This window comes from Cervus canadensis, chromosome 6 (genome assembly GCF_019320065.1).
Source record: "Cervus canadensis isolate Bull #8, Minnesota chromosome 6, ASM1932006v1, whole genome shotgun sequence".
NCBI lineage: Eukaryota > Metazoa > Chordata > Mammalia > Artiodactyla > Cervidae > Cervus > Cervus canadensis.
Window position 1 is genome coordinate 63,175,096 of NC_057391.1, and position 20,656 is coordinate 63,195,751.

The 20,656-nt window shown below is 39.2% G+C and overlaps 2 protein-coding genes across 2 annotated transcripts in view; both read right to left on the bottom strand.

Annotated features, from left to right (window-relative positions):
* ATG14 (autophagy related 14) overlaps positions 1 to 14,339 on the bottom strand; it is a 39,114-nt gene extending 24,775 nt beyond the window's left edge. Inside the window, exons 1-3 of the mRNA XM_043472161.1 lie at positions 14,109 to 14,339; positions 2,282 to 2,344; positions 913 to 955 (exon numbers count right to left, since the gene is read on the bottom strand). Of these exons, the coding sequence (XP_043328096.1) occupies positions 913 to 955; positions 2,282 to 2,344; positions 14,109 to 14,329 (327 nt within the window). The 5' untranslated portion in view covers positions 14,330 to 14,339. The remainder of the gene's footprint in view (positions 1 to 912; positions 956 to 2,281; positions 2,345 to 14,108) is intronic.
* Positions 14,340 to 16,144: 1,805 nt separating this feature from the next.
* The window catches only part of TBPL2 (TATA-box binding protein like 2), a 47,523-nt gene continuing 43,011 nt past the window's right edge, over positions 16,145 to 20,656 (bottom strand). The window contains exon 11 of the mRNA XM_043473023.1: positions 16,145 to 16,370. Coding sequence (XP_043328958.1) covers positions 16,294 to 16,370 — 77 coding nt within the window. The 3' untranslated portion in view covers positions 16,145 to 16,293. The remainder of the gene's footprint in view (positions 16,371 to 20,656) is intronic.

Sequence of the window (20,656 nt, forward strand, 5' to 3'; positions counted from 1 at the left end):
CAAGAGCATATATATTTAAAACACACACACAAATGGAATCATACTTTACCGGAGCCTACTATTTGAGTTTTTTTCATTAAAAAAAAAAATACCTTGGATATCATTCCATACCAGTGCATATAGACTGACCACATTCTTTTTAACAGCTACACAGTATCATAATTAGCTCATTCTGTTTGATGAATATTTAATTATATATTAATTTTACTAAGAACGATACAATCAGAATCTTTACCTGTAAATCTGTATATTCATGTGTACTTTCTTAGGAGGAAAACTACTGGATGTATATATACCACATATGCATTACAAAAGCAACAAACTACCACCAAGCTGTCCCTCAAACAAATATGCCAATATGCACTTCCAGCAACAATGAATAAAATTGTAATCAATCAAACTCCTTATTTCCATATGTTGTACGCATTTTGTCTCAGTTTATATTCATCTTGCCAGGGTCTTCAACAGATACAATTTTTAAACGTGTATGCAGTGTATCAAATGTTTCACTTTATGGCTTATAAAGGTCTGCTTACCTTCAGATTATATAAACACTCTCCCATATTTTCTTTTACTATTTTAGCTTATTTTTCAATTAACCCATCTAGAAAGTGTATGTTCATGATGAGTAATTTTTTTTAAAAAAGAGCATCTAACTGTTCTTGTATATTTCTGTCAGCATCAGACCTCATAATTATTCATTATGGTGGTTCCATAATTAACTGCCAATACCCTGTTTTTGGTATCTAAATGAAATATGTGAGAAGCCTGCCCTAGAAATATATTCACAGAGAACTGCCAAAAAATGATCACAAATAAATTTAAGTTCAAAATCATTTTTTAAGTTCTGCCAATTTAAAAACATGTAACCTCAAGTGTAAAGAATATTATTTAAATACTTCTTCTTCTTACCAATTGATCTGTCATCCATTTTCCTTCCATAGCTCTTAATACTCTGTATGGAGAAGAGATAAAGGAAATAAGCTCTTAAAATAATAAAATTGGTAAAGCTCAAAAATGCAAAATCAACAACTTTTTAAAACAACGTCTTAGAAAACTCTGGATACACCAAAGTGGGGTGTTAAGTATTTAAAAATGTTTTCCAAATCCCCTGCTTTCTGCAATTTTTTTCTTACCTGCTTCCTTTTGCACTTTTAGTATGGCTCAGAGCCTTTCTGTAAATACAATAAACTTCCATAACAGCTATCGCCTTTGCTCTCCATCATAATCAATAATTTCCATCAGTCGTAAGTAATAATAATGAGACCCTGATGTTGGAAAAGATTGAAGGCAAGAGGAGAAGGGGGTGACAGAGGATGAAATGGTCAGATGGCATCACCGACTCGATGGACATGAGTTTGAGCAAACTCTGGGAGATAATTAGGGCAGAGAAGCCTGGTGAGCTGTAGTCTATGGGATCACAAACAGTTGAACACAGCTTAGTGATCCAACAACAACATAAGATAATTCATGATCTAAAATGCTATTGTCAGTTCCCCCACTTTAAAATGGCACAAGTCAGTGTAGGCTAAAATTTGTTCTATAGAATGAAGTGTTCTATAGGAAAAAAGTTAAGTTTCTATGACAGAGTAAAGTCAGAGAAATGATGGAGTAAAATAAATCCAAGCAGGTTTCTCTAATGCAGGGCATCTCTGAAGAGTTAATCGGCTCATAAATGTGTTAATCATGTCTGGGGTATGGATGGAGAACGTGACTGGACCAATTTGGGACAAAATGTTCTACAGGACAATTCCCAAATCCAGAGTATAAGAGATCTGTCAGGGGTGCTTGCTAATACTCAGATTCCCAGGCCTCCCCTCAGACCTATCAAATCAGAATTATCTGAGGATAGATTCCAAGAATCTACATTTTTAACCAGAACACCAAGTTAATTTAATCTTAAGTAGATGATCTGCAGACCACACTTTGCAAAACCTTCATACAGAAGAACAAAGAGAAGCAATAATGTCCTACATGAGCCACCACCACTAGTGTCACATGCTTTCTGTACTGGACGCATTTACCAGGGTCAGCTCTCTGATTCACCCGTTCAGTCACTGTGCCTGCTATTAATCAGGCCCCATGTCTGATCCCACTGTTCTCCAGAAACTCGACAATCTCTTCTTTTGGTTTCTCCCAGATACAGGGCTCTTCACATGCTGAGACCTGTATCCTAAATTCAATAAATCAGCAACCCACATATCTGCGTACCACAGCATTGAAATAAACCATGCAGTGACCAGATGACCCCCACAAATTAGAAAGCAAAATGAAAACTCACTCTTTTTGAAATTCTTCTTGCTTGCTCTTAAGCTGGCTTAATCTTTCCTTCTTGTCTATAAACCTGTAAGAAAAAAATGCAGCATTTTATTTAAATGTTCTTTTTTTTTCAGGCAAATGACATTATGCAAATTCCTGAGAGCCAATCATTTCTGCAGACTCATCCGGAAATGTCACTGTCCCGAACATATCTTCTTGATGGGATGCACGCGGCTGCCCACCATTTTACTTAAAACTAGGTTACTTAAAACTAGGTTCATATTCTCAGATTTAAAACTCTTTCACGGATTTATAAAATATATCTATAGGTTTCTTCACCCCTAGGTTAAATTATCTTCCGAAACAGGCAAATCAGAGCACTAAATTGAGTTTGAATCCAAGGAAACTGAGGCTTCCATTATAAATAATTGTAATTATTAAACTTAACTGAACCTTGCTCTCATCTCTAAATTGGTGCCTCAATTCAGTTCAGTCGCTCAGTCGTGTCTGACTCTGCGACCTCATGGACTGCAGCACGCCAGGCCTCCCTATCCATCACTAACTCCCGGAGTTTACTCAAACTCATGTCCATTGAGTCCGTGACGCCATCCAACCATCTTATCCTCTGTCATCTACTTCTCCTCCCACCTTCAATCTTTCCCAGCATCAGGGTCTTTTCCAATGAGTCAGTTCTTTGCATCAGGTGGCCAAAGGATTGGAGTTTCAGCTTCAGCATCAGTCCTTCCAATGAATATTCAGGACTGATTTCCTTTAGGATTGCATCTCCTTGCTGTCCAAGGGACTCTCAAGTTTTCTCCAACACCACAGGTCAAAAGCATCAATTCTTTGGTGCTCAGCTTTCTTTACTGTCCAACTCTCACATTCATATATGACTACTGGAAAAACCACAGCTTTGACTAGACAGACCTTTGTTGGCAAAGTAATGTCCAATTTTTTCTCACTAAATTTATCACTAGTCATTATGGCTAGCAAGTCACTATTAATAAAGTTACCAAAAGGAAAGATTATCACATCACAGATCATTTTTTATATTTGTCAGTATTCTACCCTTATTCTTATTTTCTTCCTGCTACCTTAATAGGAATTTAGTTTTCTTTTTTATTTTTTGGAGTGTAAGGTAGAAACTTTAATCATCAAATTTAAGCCTCTCCTTAAGTTACAAATTTCCACCAAAGTATTGCTTAAAGCTAAACCCTTAACATTTTTGCAAATGCTGTATTTTATCATTTAGTTGGAAATTTCTAATTTTCCATAAAATTCCCTCTGATCAAGAATATGTTTATAAGTGTATCACTCAATTTCCAGATATACCAGCTTTTTAGGTAACTTACTGTTATTTTTCTACTTTAACTCTGACGTGGTCCCAGAATATGAGATTTCAATCTTGTGATTTGAGACTGTCTTATGGCCTTGCATATGATGCGCTTTGCCTTGGTGAAAGTTCCATGTGCACTTGAAAGAATGTATATTTTATAGTTCCTGGGTACAGAGTTTTATAAGCGTCAACTAGCTGAAGGTGGCAAGCAGTGATATTCAAATCTTCTAGATCTGTGCTGTTCAACACGGCAGCCATCAGGCATGTGTAGCTACTGAGTACCTAAAATGTGACCATAATGGCCCTAAAAATCTCTTCCTTAAAATAATAGTAAAATAATCTCTTCCTTAAAATAAGAAAATTTAAAAAAAATGTATGAGTAATATCACGCAACAACTGGTTCAAACTGGGAAAGAGTACGTCAAAGCTGTATATTGTCACCCTGCTTATTTAACTTACGTGCAGAGTACATCATGCGAAATGAGGGACTGGATGAAGCACAAGTTGGAATCAAGATTGCTGGGAGAAATATCAATAACCTCAGACATGCAGATGATACCACCCTTATAGCAGAAAACGAAGAAGAATTAAAGATGAATGTGAAAGAGGAGAGTGCCTTAAAACTCAACATTCGGAAAACTAAGATCATGGCATCTGGTATCATCACTTCATGCCAAATAGATGGGCAAACAATGGAAACAGTGAAAGACTTCATTTTGGGGGGCTCCAAAATCACTGCAGACGGTGACTGCAGTCATGAAATTAAAAGACTCTTGCTCCTTAGAAGAAAAGCTATTACCAAACTGAACAGCATATTAAAAAGCAGAGACATTACTATGCCGACAAAGGTCCATCTAGTCAAAGTTATGGTTTCTCCAGCAGTCATGTATAGATGTGAGAGTTTGACCATAAAGAAAGCTGAGTGCCAAAGAATTGATGCTTTTGATCTGTGGTGTTGGAGAAGACTCTTGAGAGTCCCTTGGACTGCAAGGAAATCCAACCAGTCAATCCTAAAGGAAATCAGTCCTTAATATTTATTGGAAGGACTGATTCTGAAGCTGAAGTTCCAATACTTTGGCCACCTGATACAAAGAACTGACTCATGTGAAAAGACCCTGATGCTGGGAAAGACTGAAGGCAGGAGCAGAAGGGATGACAAAGGATGAGATGGCTGGATGGCAACACCAACTTGACAGACATCAGTCTGAGCAAGCTCTGGGAGTTGGTGATGGACAGGGAAGCCTGGCATGCTGCAGTCCATGGGGTTGCAGAGAGTTGGACATGACTGAGCGACTGAACTGAACTGAATATCATGCAATGATTTTGAATTGAGCTAACAGTGGCTTATTAACTACTTTCAAAGAAATAAAGGTAATGTTACCCGCCATGGTAACATGGTATGGAGTCCAGAATTAGGCTTTTGGCTATCTCCTGATTTCCCAGTCTAAATGAAAACAATTCAACAGAACCATAACATAAAACCAGAACCATATCAGCCCTAAAAATCTCTTCCTTAAAATAATCCAAAATAATAATAATAATAATAATAATCCAGACACAGAAGTCTAACACACTATTTTTATAGTCCCACATCTGAAATATCCGTAGATATCTAGTTTTAAATGGAAGGGATAAAATGCCCTAATTATGACTCTGCCATTTCATAGTCATTGAAAATGTACCACATATATTAAAGAAAGCAAATCAGACAATATTATATGTGACAGAATTATATACTTAAGTGGCTAAATTAAAACTTAATTAAAAATTCACTTTCTCTGTGACACTCTCACATTTCAACAGTTACATATGGCTGGAGGCCACTTCACTGGATGCACAGATATGGAGCATCATTGCACAGAATTCTACTGGGTAGTACTGCAATGGCCCCTGAGGTGGTAACTACAGGAAACATTAGAAAACTCAGAAACCAATGTAGAAAGTGGACAAATTCATAGGTTCACCAAATAATTTATCAGGCTTTTACTATGTGCCCACAACTTACTACAGAGCATTTTACAGAATGTTAAGAAATCTAATCATTCATTTTCTGCAACTGGCTGTGTACTAGACATAGTACTTGTTATATGCTTCCATTTCCTTATATTGAAAATGAGAAACAAATGTGGTATTTTCTTCTCCCTTACTGAGGTAACGCGTGATTCATGCTCTTGGTAACCTGAAAGGAGATGACAAATTCACAAGATTCATCAACCTGTGTAAACAAAGGACTGACATAAAAGAGAAAATCCTGCTCTCAAAGGCTATAAAAGTGCTCCTTTCGGATCTGTTGTAAAGATGCCACTTTGCATTAAAACAAATTGGGATGATGACACTGTCCAGCTTTATATCAGGCTGGTTAGTTCTCCTAGGTTGTTAGAAACAAACCCAAACTCAAAACATAAAAATACAGATGACAGCAGGAATAACAAACAGGAGGTAGCAATTCCTCCTGTACCGAACACTTCATGAGTAATGTCATTCTTCATGAAGGAAATGAAAAAATAGGTAGTGTCAACAGAGCAAAAGAGCAGATGGTATCAAGGAATGTGCCTGGTCAGCAAGCCAACTGCTCACCAGCACCTCGTCCATTCTCTGCATTTTCCAATCCAGGACTCATGGAGATAGCTTAGGGAAGGGAAAAAAAAGAAAAAAGGAAAAGGGGGAAAGGCATATTTTATTTTATACACTGTCTTTCAAGCTGGGTTTATTACATAAAATGTATCTTTTTCCACGTCAGAACATAAAGACGTATCTCATTATAGAATTTCACTGAATGGACATCATATAACTTATTCACAGAAACTCCTACTGATGAACACTGCCACTGCTTCCAAATTTTCACTACTATCAATAATGTTAGAAATGAATATCTTGGTGCACAAATCTTTTAAGCTTTTAGGTTTCTCTACAAGAAATTCTTACAAATAAACTGCTAGGTCAAATATTTACATGAAAACCTTTGGCAGTTATCTTTAAATTTCTTCTGAAATCATTTCATATGATATTTACAACCCTACCAACCTGTTCTCATTCTCCCTTAGCACTGCACATTTTATTCTTTACTAACCTGACTGGCTTCCCACTCCATTCCTTCAAAGATAGTTTACAATTCATTTATTTGCCTTTCTGCATTATTTCTTATTGGCTACTTTTCATTTGTTAGTCTATGTCCTTTGTTCACTTTTCTATAGATTTTTTAAAGGGTTATTAGGAAAATTAGCTCTTTTCCTTTCACACATCTTGAAATTCTTTCTCAATTTGCTTAGTGACTACTTATGATTCTGCTCTACAAAATTTCCAAAATTTTGGGCAGATACATTTATCCATTTTCTTGTTGTTGCTGAATGGCTCTATAGTTTTGTATAGTTTTCTGAAAAGAATCTGCCAGTGAACGTGTACCATGCATCAGGGCTTTTAAACACTTTTTAAATATTTTCTTTCCCAATTAAAAAATGTCTTCTATGTTATTTACCAAATTCCTCCAGACTTGTATTTGCTTTTCTTCCCCCCTAAAAAAGGATTCCCTTAAGTCGACTTTAAACAGTGCCCCTGTGATAGAGAGTGGTGAGAACCAGGAGCAGGTGGTCACACACAGTCTGGTGCTATCAATCCAAGAGACGATACACAACCCAACTCAGATTCTGGAGTCACGTCTGCCCGAGGACAGGTTAGAGGTGGCCCTGCTAAGGGAAGGAAGGCATTACAGGCAGAGGAGATTCTGCTGTTTCACAAACTAAGAAGTTACTCTGTCCTGCTCCAGAGAACTTCACCACACCAGTGGGACAGCAGGGTGACGAGGATCAGTTACAAGTGTGACCGCATCACTCCACGCTGCGCCATGGCCACAGATCGTCCTGGGTGACTCAGCGGATCTGGCCACAAGCAGGACTGGTCACCTAAGTCTGTCCCCTGAGAGCAGAAAAGGGGCATCAGGAATCCTACTACTGATTCTGTGCAGATGATCAATAACACCATCAGACCACCGACTACACCTTACTGAGCACTTACTTAGTGCCTTTCATAAAATAACGCATCCTTCCATCTGCCTGCCCAGTCCTTTCCCTCATCCTAGTGGTTTACATTCACTTTGTGCCTAGGGTTATGGCAACAGAAAGTCCAAGAAACACTACTCCTGTATTTTAAGAAAGGCAAACCGAACAATCCCACAAAACTTTCAAATATGCAACTGAGGGCCTTAAGAATTAGTCAACCCTTATATTCCTTGGGTTTCTTAAATCTGAAAGGAGAAAATAAGCACTGACAGCTTTCAAATTAGCGGTGGGGAATTTCCCCCAGCTCCGATTTGGACACAGGTTTGGTGAAGAGTTGATGATTCTGGCTCTAGAAATAAGGCAGTGAGACTTATCGGGTAACAAAGAGCATGAATTTTCCTGGAGAAGAGCACAGCGATCTCTATTACACAAGCAGAAACGGTCAGAGAGCTGAGTATTCTTGAATTAGGATACTATTAATAACACACCAAAAATCACTAGCCTTCATATTTTTCTCCCTTAAGTTCTTTTAGGCATTCAAGGGTATGACGTTTATGGACAAATGCAATATGAAAAAACATAGTCCTTATCAGAATAGTTCTTCTAACTTATGTTAGAGTACTTAAAGTATGAGAAAATACACAACTTCAACAATGCAGGTTTCATCAACTGTAAACACTACAGTATCACACGGTCTGAAGTTGATTCAATCTGTGGATGCAGAGCAACCGCTGATAAAAAGAGGGCTAACTATAAATTATAGGTGAATTAACCCCTGTTGTTCAAGGGTTAACTGTAGTAAAACATACTCCACTGGCAGGAATGAAGGTTAAATCATTAGTAGAAAGTACAAACAGAGCACTGTTTGGTTTCCTCACTTGTAAAATGAAAATAATGATTATCCTACTTGATTATAGGGATTAAATAAGATAAATGTGAAAGCATCAGGTACAGGCACTTAACACGCAATACAGGTTAGTTTCCCTTTTCTTCATTGCAATGAGTGATTTTGCACTTAATCCTACAAATGTATTAAACTGAATATATACTAAATATATACATATGTATGTATTTCAGATCTGGAGGTCAGTCAATGTAAGAATTAGCATAGCCCAGCAGTAAGTAAGGCACAACTACTCTGAGCTTCCTCATCTTAAAAACAGGTTAATAACTCTTGGTTTTGTAGCAGGGAACAAATGAGACAATACTTGTGAAATCCTTCCAAATTCTGAAGGGTACACATAATGGTTAAGAGTAGCCAGTGATACTGATTGAAGCAAGAATTATACTTTCTTAGGAGATCCACATGTATTGTTGTAAATACAATTAATAAGCTACATGGGATGGGAGCTGTGACCCTTCCTGAAAGAGATAACCAAAGAGTGGCAGGTTGATAAACTCTTGTCTCAAGATGGGGAGTCCAGGTACCTATGGAGCTTTTATTCTGCTGAGTGGGGTATACAGATGTGGGTCCAGAACTGAATCCTCATGAAAACAAACTTTTATAAGCTAAAGACTGACAACTAGAAAGATACTGGAGGGGAACAGAAATGTCTCAAGAGGAGTTTTTAGGATGCATCTTCCTCTAAAAATCTTCAGTAACATCTAAAATTTCTTGCTTGTCCTCTATCCCACTTCTCAATTTGTCTGGTGCCCATATTTCTTTTCATGGTAAAAATGTAGTCCTACATTCCTAAAACTCATTGGTGAAAGGAGTGCTGCATCATTCCTGATGCTGTGTATGTATGAGAGCAATATCCATCTGCTCATAAAATGCCTTTCTTTTTGATCCACACTTTAAAATAACTGGTTTCTAAACCATCATGTAGATGTTCCCAGGTATGCTCAGATTTTCCCCACTGTCTCATTCTTACACCCTATCATAAACTGGTAAGCAATTTTTTCCAGTTTTGAGTGGAAAGATTATTTCAACTTGTCAGTTATCTATTGGGTAAGAGTGTTATTTCTAGTATCAGATAAATGTTTAATCCAGAAAACTACGTTCTTGCTAAAAACCTGCAATTTTAAAATGTTCTCTGGTACAAGATTCAAAGGAGATGGTGTTGAGAGTACTGCTTAAAATTATTCCTCTTCATCTCTTAAGGAAGCAAACAAGTCAAAAGACAGACGGAAAAGCAGAGATGTGGGTACTGTCTCAGGACTGGGCCAAGGTGGGAGATGAGGAAAGGATAGTGGTACCAAGGTTATAAGGAAGTGTCCCACTGAACAATAGCCAAAAAAAAAGTAGCAAGTTCAAGTATTTTTCAATCTAACTGCCAAACTCATACTGTCCACAAAATTACATAAAGATGCATGTTCCCTTCTTAGAAGTCAAAAGCATTATTAGGATACACATTGATTCTTTAATATTGAATTTTCCTTGAACTGCTAAACCATTAGAACCTGTATATTTAGCTAGTCTATTAATGAAACCTGAAAAAAATACATCTACATTTATAGGAACTTTGATATGTACATCACATTCAAGATCCTTGCAGGTGCAGCTAATTTGGTTAACTTACTGAAAAGAACCAGGGGGTTAAACAAGGGTATTTAAATCATGCTGAGGCTTCCATATTTTATTTCCAGGTGGTTTCCCACAGTCAGTGAGTTTCCTCATAAAGTAGAGGGGTAAAAAGGGTCTGAAAGTAAAGTACAGAATACAAAATTTTTCATAAGTACTGAAGACCAGAGAATATCTCACAATCAACCTTTGGCCCAAGATATTTAAGGCTTATTAGTAGTCAGTGTAAATCCTCGCGTGCAGAAACCTGCCTGTCTCTTATCTGCCGGAATATTTCACACCAATAACTGTACCTAATGAGCTCGATAAGACTGATCTGGCCATCAGGACAGGGTCCTGGGTCTCAAGAGATTCTTGCATCCTACTACATGCTGGACACTGGTCAGGGAATGAAGGAAAACAAGCAAGCAAACTCCTCTTCTTTAGAAACACACACTTCAGAAAAGGGATGACTGAAAGTGACGTGAAGCTGTCTGTTATCCCTAAACCTTAACTTTATTTTTCATTTCTAAATTCTGAATGATCCTGGTATTTATTTTTCACTTTTCTGCTTGGTCATAAAAAGAAATCCACTGTAACACATCCCTCTCCTGAAAATAATTCGTATTTCAGTTTCTAAAATGGTCTTGCCTTTACCACTCCCTTCAACAATCTGCTTATTACGTTCCTCCCCAGCGCTGCACTAACCACCAGGATGGGACTGAACAAAAGCAGAATTCACTCCTGTGTGGAACTACTGATACATTCTGGATGCAGTTACCTTCTGCAGATAAGTGACACCACTTATGGCGCTTAATACCATGAAAGAACTGAGAATTGTGATAGAAATGGGGGGAGAGATGGAAGTGGGGACCTACCTTAGTGAAGGTCGGGGAGAGTCTCGCTGAGGAAGTGACATTTAAGTTGAGACATGAAAGGTAAAATGCCAATCAGGAGGAACAGTGTTCCAGGCAGAGGGAATAGTAAGGAAAAAGGCCCATCGGTGGAAGAGTTCCATGTGTTTGAGGATGTGAGAGAAAGCCCAATTACTGAGCTGTGAACATGAGAGAATGTGGTGAGAGTTTACTTTTTGAGTCCTTAATACATGCTAGACATCATGTTAAGTAGTTCAGTGCATGCTCTTATGTAATTACTACCAGTAATCTATGAAACTTCAAAATCACATAACAAGTGGTGGAGCTTGGATTCAATTCAATGCAGCTTGAATCCAAAGATCACATTTTAAACTCAACCTTACAGCCAAAATTAGAAGGCAGGCAGTAGCCAGATCACATAGGGCTTAATATGCACAGTAAGAAGCTTGAATTTTATTTTCTATAAAGTGAAAAAACACTGAAAGGTTTAAGCAAAACAGTGACATTAACTGATTTACATTTCTACTGTGGCTGTTGTGTGAAGGCCAGAGGGTGGCTAGGGAAGAGCTGTAGGTGTAAAAGAAAGAAAACAAACTAGTGGCCCGGAAAGAAATGATAGCAGTCTGGACTAGAAGTAGACAGATTCAAGATCTATTCTGAAGCAGATCAAACTATACCTGTCAGTGATTTCGATACATGGAATAAGAAAAACAGGAAAAAGCTAGGACAACTTCCAGGTTTCTGGCTTAAGTAACAAACGGGTCATGATGTGTAACAGTGAAGTGGTTCAGGATGAGACTAAGTTTGGGAAGGAAGGGTAGATTGATCCAGTCATTCGACAAATCTTTATTAAGCTTCTACTATGAGGATATAGCAGAGTATAAAACTGTCTTGTTCTCACAAAGCTAACATCAATGGAGTGAGAGGCAGTTAAATATGGAAAACAAGAAATCAGATTGAGTGCGGAAGAAAGTTACTATTTTAATTGAATGAATAGTCAGAGTTTCTCTGTAAGGAACAGAGACCTAAGGAGTCAAAGAAAGTAGCCTGGAATACTAGGAGAAAGGAGCTCCTGGCAGTCTGAATAAGACTGAAGCAGGAGTGTTTTCAGTATGTCTGAGTACTGGCAAGGAGGCCATGATGTTTTGCAGAGTAAGTAAGAGAAAAGCAATAGGAGAATAATGAGGGAACAAACAATATAGAACTTCAGATAAAGACTTTGGCTTTTTCTTTTTTAAACTTTGGAAGATGTGAACAGAGGAATGGAAGGATGGTATTAATCTGTCTGCAATATGGGAAATTACACTATGAAGGAGAAAAGGTGAAAGCAGAGACTCCAGAGGCAATAATCCTCAGGTGGACCAGACCAGGAGGTAGTGAAATGGCTGGGATTAGGATAGGTTTTGAATGGCAGATGGGATTTGTTGATGGGATAAGATATGGCAGCATTAAGAGAGGAGTCAAGGAAGACTGGAAGGCTTTTTTTGCCTGTTCCAAAGAATTGGGTCATCATTTACTGGGTTGGGATGACCATGAGAGGAACAGATTTATTATGGATAATCATGAATTCAGTTTGCCATATGAAGATGGAGATTCTCACTACAAATTTAAATACAAATAGAGCAGGCAGTTGTTTTCTCAATTTAACAAAGGCCTAGGTTGGAGAAACAAGTCTGGCAGTCTTCAACCTATAGATGATATTTAAATTATAGGAATGGATCTAGGAAAAAGTATAGAGAAGAGGATCCAGAACTGAACCCTTGAAAGACATTTCCATCTCATACCTAGTATTTTTATAATAAAACAACTGTTTTAATTCTTAAAGCTATTACTACATCAGCAGTTTCTAAATTCATCAACTACATCAATGAGAAAACAGTGATGAACCAAATATATACAAATCTTTTCAAAAGGAAAAGTAATGAACTCCATTCATGATCAGAAGACTATCAGAAACTCAAAAACACTTCCAAATACAGATGTTATATAATCCAGTGGTTTAGTGCATGGCATATGGGTTCAGGCTGCCTGGAATTTTTTGGTCCCTACCCCTATTATTTGTGTGACCCAGGGCAAGATACTGTGCAGCTTCCTTAGCAGTAAATTAGGGATAATAACTTATTGGGTTGTTGTTAAGGCATTAATATCTGAACTTTTACACTAAAAAAATTAGCTGGCTTACTGTCACTAAGTTATTGAAACAAAAGTTGGGACTGAGAAACCTTGCAGCTAACCACACTCATTTTACAATTATTTAACCAAAGACTTGTTTTAGTCGCTAAGTTGGGTCTGACTCCTTTGCGACCCCATGGACTGTACCCCGCCAGGCTCCACTGCCCATGGATTTCCCAGGCAATACTGGAGTGAGTTGCCATTTCCTTCTCCAGGGCATCTTCCCCACTCAGGGACTGAACCCAGGGCTTCTGCATTGGCAGGCGTATTCTTCACCACTGAGCCACCTGGAAAGCCCAGGACTTGTAGGCCTCTTGTTTAAATTTCAAAACAAGGCCAAAATGTGTTCTTAAATTAAATTCTCCTAACTAAGGGCTTGCAGCTCCCACTCGTATTTTAAAACAGAGGAAACACATCCTCAAACTCCTTAGCATTCAAAACAATCTGCAAAAGGGAGAAACAGGCTAGACTAGTTCACACATTAGAGTAAGTATGTCTAATAACAAGATCCATCTGTGACACAAGCTACCAGGGCCCGAATCCCTCTTAACCAGTTATTTGATTCTCTTCTGGCCTCTTCTCTAGAAAATGAATGTTCTTTTGAAAATAAAGATTAAACCAAGCTTTTGCATGAGGCAGTAACAAAGTACCGAGAATCCAAATCTATGGCAATAATAGGAGAAGACCTCTCCACAGGCATCACCTATTCCTCTTCCCTAGTACCAGAAGCACCGTGAGGTCAGTCTCTTCTCGAGTGGGTTAGGAAGAAACTGCGACCTCTCCTCTTGGGCCTCCATCCCCGTCCCCATCCCCGTCCCCTGGGAGCAAAGCGCCGGCGCGAAGGAGCTACCCTCGCTACCTCCTCCTCTTTTCGCTGGGCTCCGCGGCCCATACTCGGCTCTAGGCTCCAGCCTCCGAGCCGGTGGAGACACCCAGAGAAGACAATAGCGCAGTGGCGGCTGCCGTACCTTTCGCGGTCGCGGCCGTCGAAGTAGACGAAATCGCCGCTCTGGACGCACTTGGCGCAGGTCAGCCGCCGGCGGGTGGTGTTGCAGAGCGGGCAGCGCTCGACCGCCACGTACAGCCCCTCCGCGTCGTCCACAGAGTCTACCAGGTCCCGGGCGAGCGGTTGGGGCCCGCAGCCAGGAGCCTCCTGCGCCTGGGCTCCCTTCCCACTGGGAGACGCCATGATAGCCTGAGAGCAGAGCCAGTCACGTGGGATTTTGTTTTCAACCAGGTGCATCTTGGGTGAGGAGGAGGGGCCTGGGAGGGGCCTAGGGAGGCTCCGGGAGCTCGGCGGGAATCCCGCGAGCACCTCGCCCGACCTCGCCTACCCCTCAGCAGCAGCTGGGTAGGAATTAGGTTAGAGGGGGGCGAGGCAGCGCAACAGAGTGTCATCAGCGTCTCCTTTACGTCCAGGCTACGAATTAACACCACAAACTTGTGCAAGAGATAGTAATACAGTGCCCTCAGGATTTGGGGAAAACAGATTGGGAACGCTTAAGGGAATTTCTGTCATTCGCTGTGGATTTGGCTAAAACTACCGCAGAGTTGGATGAGGGAAGTGGGTCTTGGAGCGAGGTGGAATTTTGGCTCATGTGATTTTGGGGCAAATTCCTCACCTCTCCTGTGTTCACGTGGAGAAAACTTAAGTGCCCACCCAACGTCTTGAGGATTAACAAGTCAATCCGTTTAATAGTAATCTGATAGTACTTTGCCAATAATAACTAACCAGTGGAAACAACTGTACTGAACGTGTAAATCACAGTTGTACCTTTATGAAAAATAAATTTTAATGTCCAGCATTCCGCTTCTATTCTGGGCCATATTCTAAGAATTTCAACTAGGTAGTATTTTAACATGGCTTGATTACTCCAAATTTCTTTCTGTGAGGATAAACAGGGTGGGTCAGAGGATTATATCAGAGTAATTGGTGTTTGAATATGCCTGTAAACTACAGAAGAAAAAAAATTTGGGCTCATAGGTCAAATGATCCAGACCAGTGACTCAAAAGGATTATTTTGGCAGGCTATAAATTAATGACTGCCTTAATTTCTCTCTTCAGCTAGGGCTTCTCTCCCAAGTTCCATACCCCCAAATTCATAACTGCCTACACTAAGCTTAAAGTAATGTACGGTGACCAATTCACTGTACAGAGTTGGTCTGAAGCAATTCAGAAACAAAACTGAACTCTCCCTCTCCACAAACGTTTCCTTATTTTGTTGTTGTTCAGTCGCCCAGTCGTGTCCGACTCTGCGACCCCATGGACTGCAGGCCAAGCCTCCCTGTCCTCATTTTAGTGAAGGACAATCCCCGCCCACATGGGAACAAGGTCCAAGACTCCTATTAGCCCATCCCCCTCCCTGTTAATCTCCACTTCTCCATCAAATGCGCATGATTCCCACAAGCTAATTGGGTTTTGAAGCTTAGCTCTTTGCTCCAGCCTCTTAAGTCTTATTTGATCTATTTTAATACAATTACACAGGGTTATGAAGGTACAAAAAAAGCACAAAAATCCCTAAACTGTTTTCAAAATAGACTTTATACTAAACTTGAATGGTTCCTGAAAGTTGAAGATTTATTTTTAGGGAGAGAGAAATACTTCTCTCTGATCATTTCAAACAAAAGGATATGTAATTCTTTAATTTTTCTTTAAGTTTTCAGACTTTAATGTTTCATTTGTATTCTGACAGGATCCGTCACAGGCCTGTACCTGCTGGCCAGGATCGTCTATTCAGTATTTAAAAAGGCAAAAAAAAAAAAAAAAGGACAATAGACAATTTCTATCCTGTTTTATACAGATATTTTAAATTTCTATATATTGTTATGTATTTTTAGAGAACACATGTTCATGTACTACATCTTTAACAAGAACAAAGCATTAAATTTTAGTGATGTTAGAATATCATTCTAGCAAGGCCTTAACTCTTCAAATTCTGAAATCAGATTACTTTTTCCATTTTAAAAATAACATACAACAGTCATTTTGAAAAAAAAAAAAGTGTCATTTCTTAGGCATGGTTACTCATACAGAATCACACTTTAATAATTAAAGTCAAAATGTGCATGGGAACATCTACAATCTAGCTGTTTCTGTTGCTGGGCTTATGCGTATATTCAAAACAATATACTGTGAGATATTGAATGATATATTCAGGCTTTTTTAAAACCCTTTAGAATAGGATAGATGTTTTCAAATGCTTCACAGATGTCAGAACGTTTTTTGGCACCTATAAAGAAATCCAAATTTACATAATTTTTAATATAAAACAATGCTAAAATTTTCTTAAGGCTAAAATTTCATGGTCACTTCCAGTTACTTTTAATACTTTAGGTGTACCTGAGAAGTACTTTATTCCTGGTAAAGACAAAAGAATTTGGTGACTACAGTCACATTCCCACAAAAACATACCCTAGGGCAGAGTTTTCTAGTATTTCTGTAAAGTGGGCGCATCAGTGTGTCTTTAGCCTCCTGGGGCACAGTGTGAAATATGGAATGTTATCTCTCAGTGGGCCATGGACATGACCACAGAACATGACCTTCAGCAGCAGTTGTAGGCACTTAGCTACCAGCAAAAGGGACTTCCTTTGATCTACTCAGCTTTAGTTAACATCCTCATTCCCTAATATTGACTAACAGAGTGAGACAAACTGGAACTGTTCTAAAGTTTTAAATTTCAATTTGGGAAGGGATTAAAGGGAAAAGACTCTACCATTGTTACCCTTAGAGTTAAGTTTCACGAGGTCTTTAATTACAACTGCTCTAGGAGTTAAAATGGATAAAAATATGAATTAGAAACAGCGCCCACCCTTGAGCAAGATTTTCAGTCAGTCCTACTAACTACCTTCCACTTTCAAAGCTACGCAGGCATGTTATGTTAAGAGTTAAGGACAGGTAGTACTTATGTGGAACTGTCAGTCCATCAGGGAACTATTATCTGATACTGGGCAGGAGGCAAGGAGATTAATGAAAAGAATATTAAAAACTGTTAGCATGAAGAAAAATGGAAAATAGTTTAAGTTGGTAAAGACTTGTTCTTGGGAGTTATAAACTTAGCTAGGAGAAACGCTAGGTAAGACAGCAGAAATAACTTGTGAGAAGTAGTTACCTGGTTTAAGGATAGAACTAATGAGAGGGAATTCCCAAAAGGAGAATCAAGAGATTTGAGAAGTAGGTAGAAGTCAGGATTCAGAATCTAGGATGAGCTAGAATAACTTAAAAAGTGGAAAATGGCAAGTGTTGGTAAAGAGATTGAGAAATTGGAACCCTCATACATTGCTGGTAGAAACATAAAATGGTTCAACTACTATGGAAAATAGTTCAGCAGTTCCTCAAAGCTGCTAAAAGAAGAATTACCACATGACACAGTAATTTCACTCCTGGGTACCTGGGAATATACTCCTCAAATTGAAAATAAGTACTCAGACAAATAATATGCCTGTAGCTGCATATTCATTGCGGACAATGGAGTATTATTCCACAAAAAGGAATAAAGCGCTGAGACATACTACAGTGAGGATGAACCTCAAAAACATGTTAAAAGAAGTCAGACATGAAAGGTCACATATTATATAATTCCATTTATATGAAATCTCCGGAGTAAGTAAATTCAGAGACCGGAGACTGGGGATTGCCAGGGGTCAGGATGAGAGAGGAAAGGGGGGAAACTGCCTAATGATATAGGACTTTATTTTGGAATAATGGAAGTATTTTGGCACTAGAGTTGGTGATTGCACAACATTTGGGATGAACTAACTGTCCCTCAATTTTTCATTTAAATAGTTATATTTGCGCCATTTGCATTTCACCTCAATAAATTTAAAAAAATTTAAGAATGAAAAATGAAGTACTTATTAGCTTAATATGGGCAGCGGGGGTGGGGGGGTTGCGGTATGTAAGGGCAAGAGTTACTCATTCACTGCCAAAGAGTTTACTTTCTGAGCCTCTACCCTCAAAGATGTCTGGTAGAGAGGCGGGAGGGTGAATCATTGAATGCTAATAGGAACTTGGCACATTTGAGGTAGGAAAAGTCCCTTAAGTCTCAGCAAATTTTAATTATAGTAGTAAAATTTTAGTTTCTAAAGAGACTGGTTTTGTAGAAGCCAAACTGTTAGCTTGGGGAAAAATAAGACATCGCTATAGAAAGACTCTCTGCCTCTGGTTTGATGGACTTTTTCAGGTTCTGGATACGTTTGAATAGAACAGCCTTAATTGGGAGACAGTGAAGTAGGAAGATCCCCTGGAGGGGGGCATGGCAGCCCACTCCAGTATTCTTGCCTGGAGAATCCCCATGGACAGAAGAGCCTGGCGGGCTACAGTCCATGGGGTCACAAAAAGTGGGACATGACTGAGTGACTAAACACAGCACACCACAGAAATAGAGCAGGTATAGCAAACACAGATGCACATTCACCTAATGGCCCCCCTCCCAAATCTAAAGTTCTTTTTTTTTTGTAAATAAGTTTCTTTTTATATGAGTAACAGATATCCAGGTCCAGCATTTTGGGTAACCAGGTACTTCAGTTTTTTCATAACACTTAAAAATCAAACCTAGGGACTCCCCTGCTGGCCCTGCGATTAAGACTCCAAGCTCCCAATGCGGGGGGCACAGGTTCAATCCCTGGTGAGGGAACTAGGATCCTACATGCTTCCTGGGGCAGCCAAAAGTTTTTTTAGAAATACCAAGAGCTTTACATTCAAGCCCAAAATAGTATAGTGTCCCCTAGAGAGTAGAAACCCATTGCCCAAGAGGGAAAAGACATTGAGAGTGATCATTTTTTTAATATCATAGAAAAACAACTTTAGACACAAAAAGGCTTTAGGAAAATTGTCTAGTGCAATTTTTTAAATTTACTGTGTGGGAAAGCAAGGCCCAAGAAGTTGAAGATCCCCTGATTCATGAGTATCAGCTTTGAGAGAAGATTTCATGTATCTGTGTTCCTTCCTTTACATGGAAGGTGATCAAACAAACATCTCCAGGAATTGTAAATCCCATTGAGGGAATCTGGTCAATTTAGTGAAATATTTCCTCACTGAAATATTGGCATAAAATTTTTGAGGAAACCTAAATTGGCCCCACAGTCCTATTAATAATCAGTCTATAATCAAACATCTCAATTTGGAGGACCAGACTCCGATTATATGACCCTTCTCTTTTAAGTGAAATCTACCAGATCTTTCCTTCAAGTTATGATGACCACCAATTTCCCTGGTAGCTCAACTAGTAAATAATCCACCTGCAATGCAGGAGTTCAATTCAGTTCAGTCACTCAGTCGTGTCTGACTCTTTGTGACTGCAGCTTGCCAGGATTCCCTATCCATCACCGACTCCTGGAGCTTGCTCAAACTCATGTCCATTGAGTCAGTGATGCCTTCCAACGATCTCATCCTCTGTCATCCCCTTCTTCTCCTGCCTTCAGTCTTTCCTAGCATCAGGGTCTTTTCCAATGAGTCAGTTTTTTGCATCAGGTGGCCAAAGTATTGGAGTTTCAGCTTCAGCATCAGTCCTTCCATGAATATTCAGGACTGATTTCCTTTAGGATGGACTAGTTGGATCTCCTTGCAGTCCAAGGGACTCTCAAGAGTCTTCTCCAACACCACAGGTCAAAAGCATCAATTCTTCAGTGCTCAGCTTTCTTTATAGTCCAACTCTCACATCCATACATGACTACTGGAAAAACCATAGCTTTGTCTAGACAGACCTTTGTTGGCAAAGTAATGTCTCTGCTTTTTAATATGCTCTCTAGGTTGGTCATAGCTTTTCTTCCAAGGAGCAAGTGTCTTTTAATTTCATGACTACAGTCATCATCTGCAGTGATTTTGGAGCCCCGAAAATATAGTCTGTCACTGTTTCCTTTGTTTCCCCCATCTATTTGCTATGAAGTGATGGGACCAGATGCCATGATCTTAATTTTCTGAATGTTGGGTTTTAAGCCAAATTTTTCACTCTCCTCTTTTACTTTCATCTTCAATTCTTCTTCATTTTCTCTCATAAGGGTGGTGTCACCTGCCTATCTGAGGTTATTGATATTTCTCCCAGAAACCTTGATTCCAGCTTGTGCTTCATCCAGCCCAGCATCTCGCATGGTGTACTCTGCATATAAGTTAAATAAGCAGGGTGACAAGATACAACCTTGATGTGCTCCTTTCCCAATTTGCAACCAGTCTCTTGTTCCATGTCCAGTTGTATTTCTTCTTGACCTGAATACAAATTTCTCAGGAGGCAGGCAAGGTGGTGTGGAATTCCCATCTCTTGAAGAATTTTCCACAGTTTGCTGTGATCCACACAGTTAAAGGCTTTGGTGTAGTCAAAAAAGCAGAGGTAGATGTTTTTCCGGAATTCTCTTGCTTTCATGATGATCCAACGGATGTTGGCAATCTGATCTCTCGTTCCTCTGCCTTTTCTAAATCCAGCTTGAACATCTGGAAGTTCATGGTTCACATACTGTTGAAGCCTGGCTTGGAGAATTTTGAGCATTATTTTGCTAGTGTGTGAGATGAGTGCAATTGTGCAGT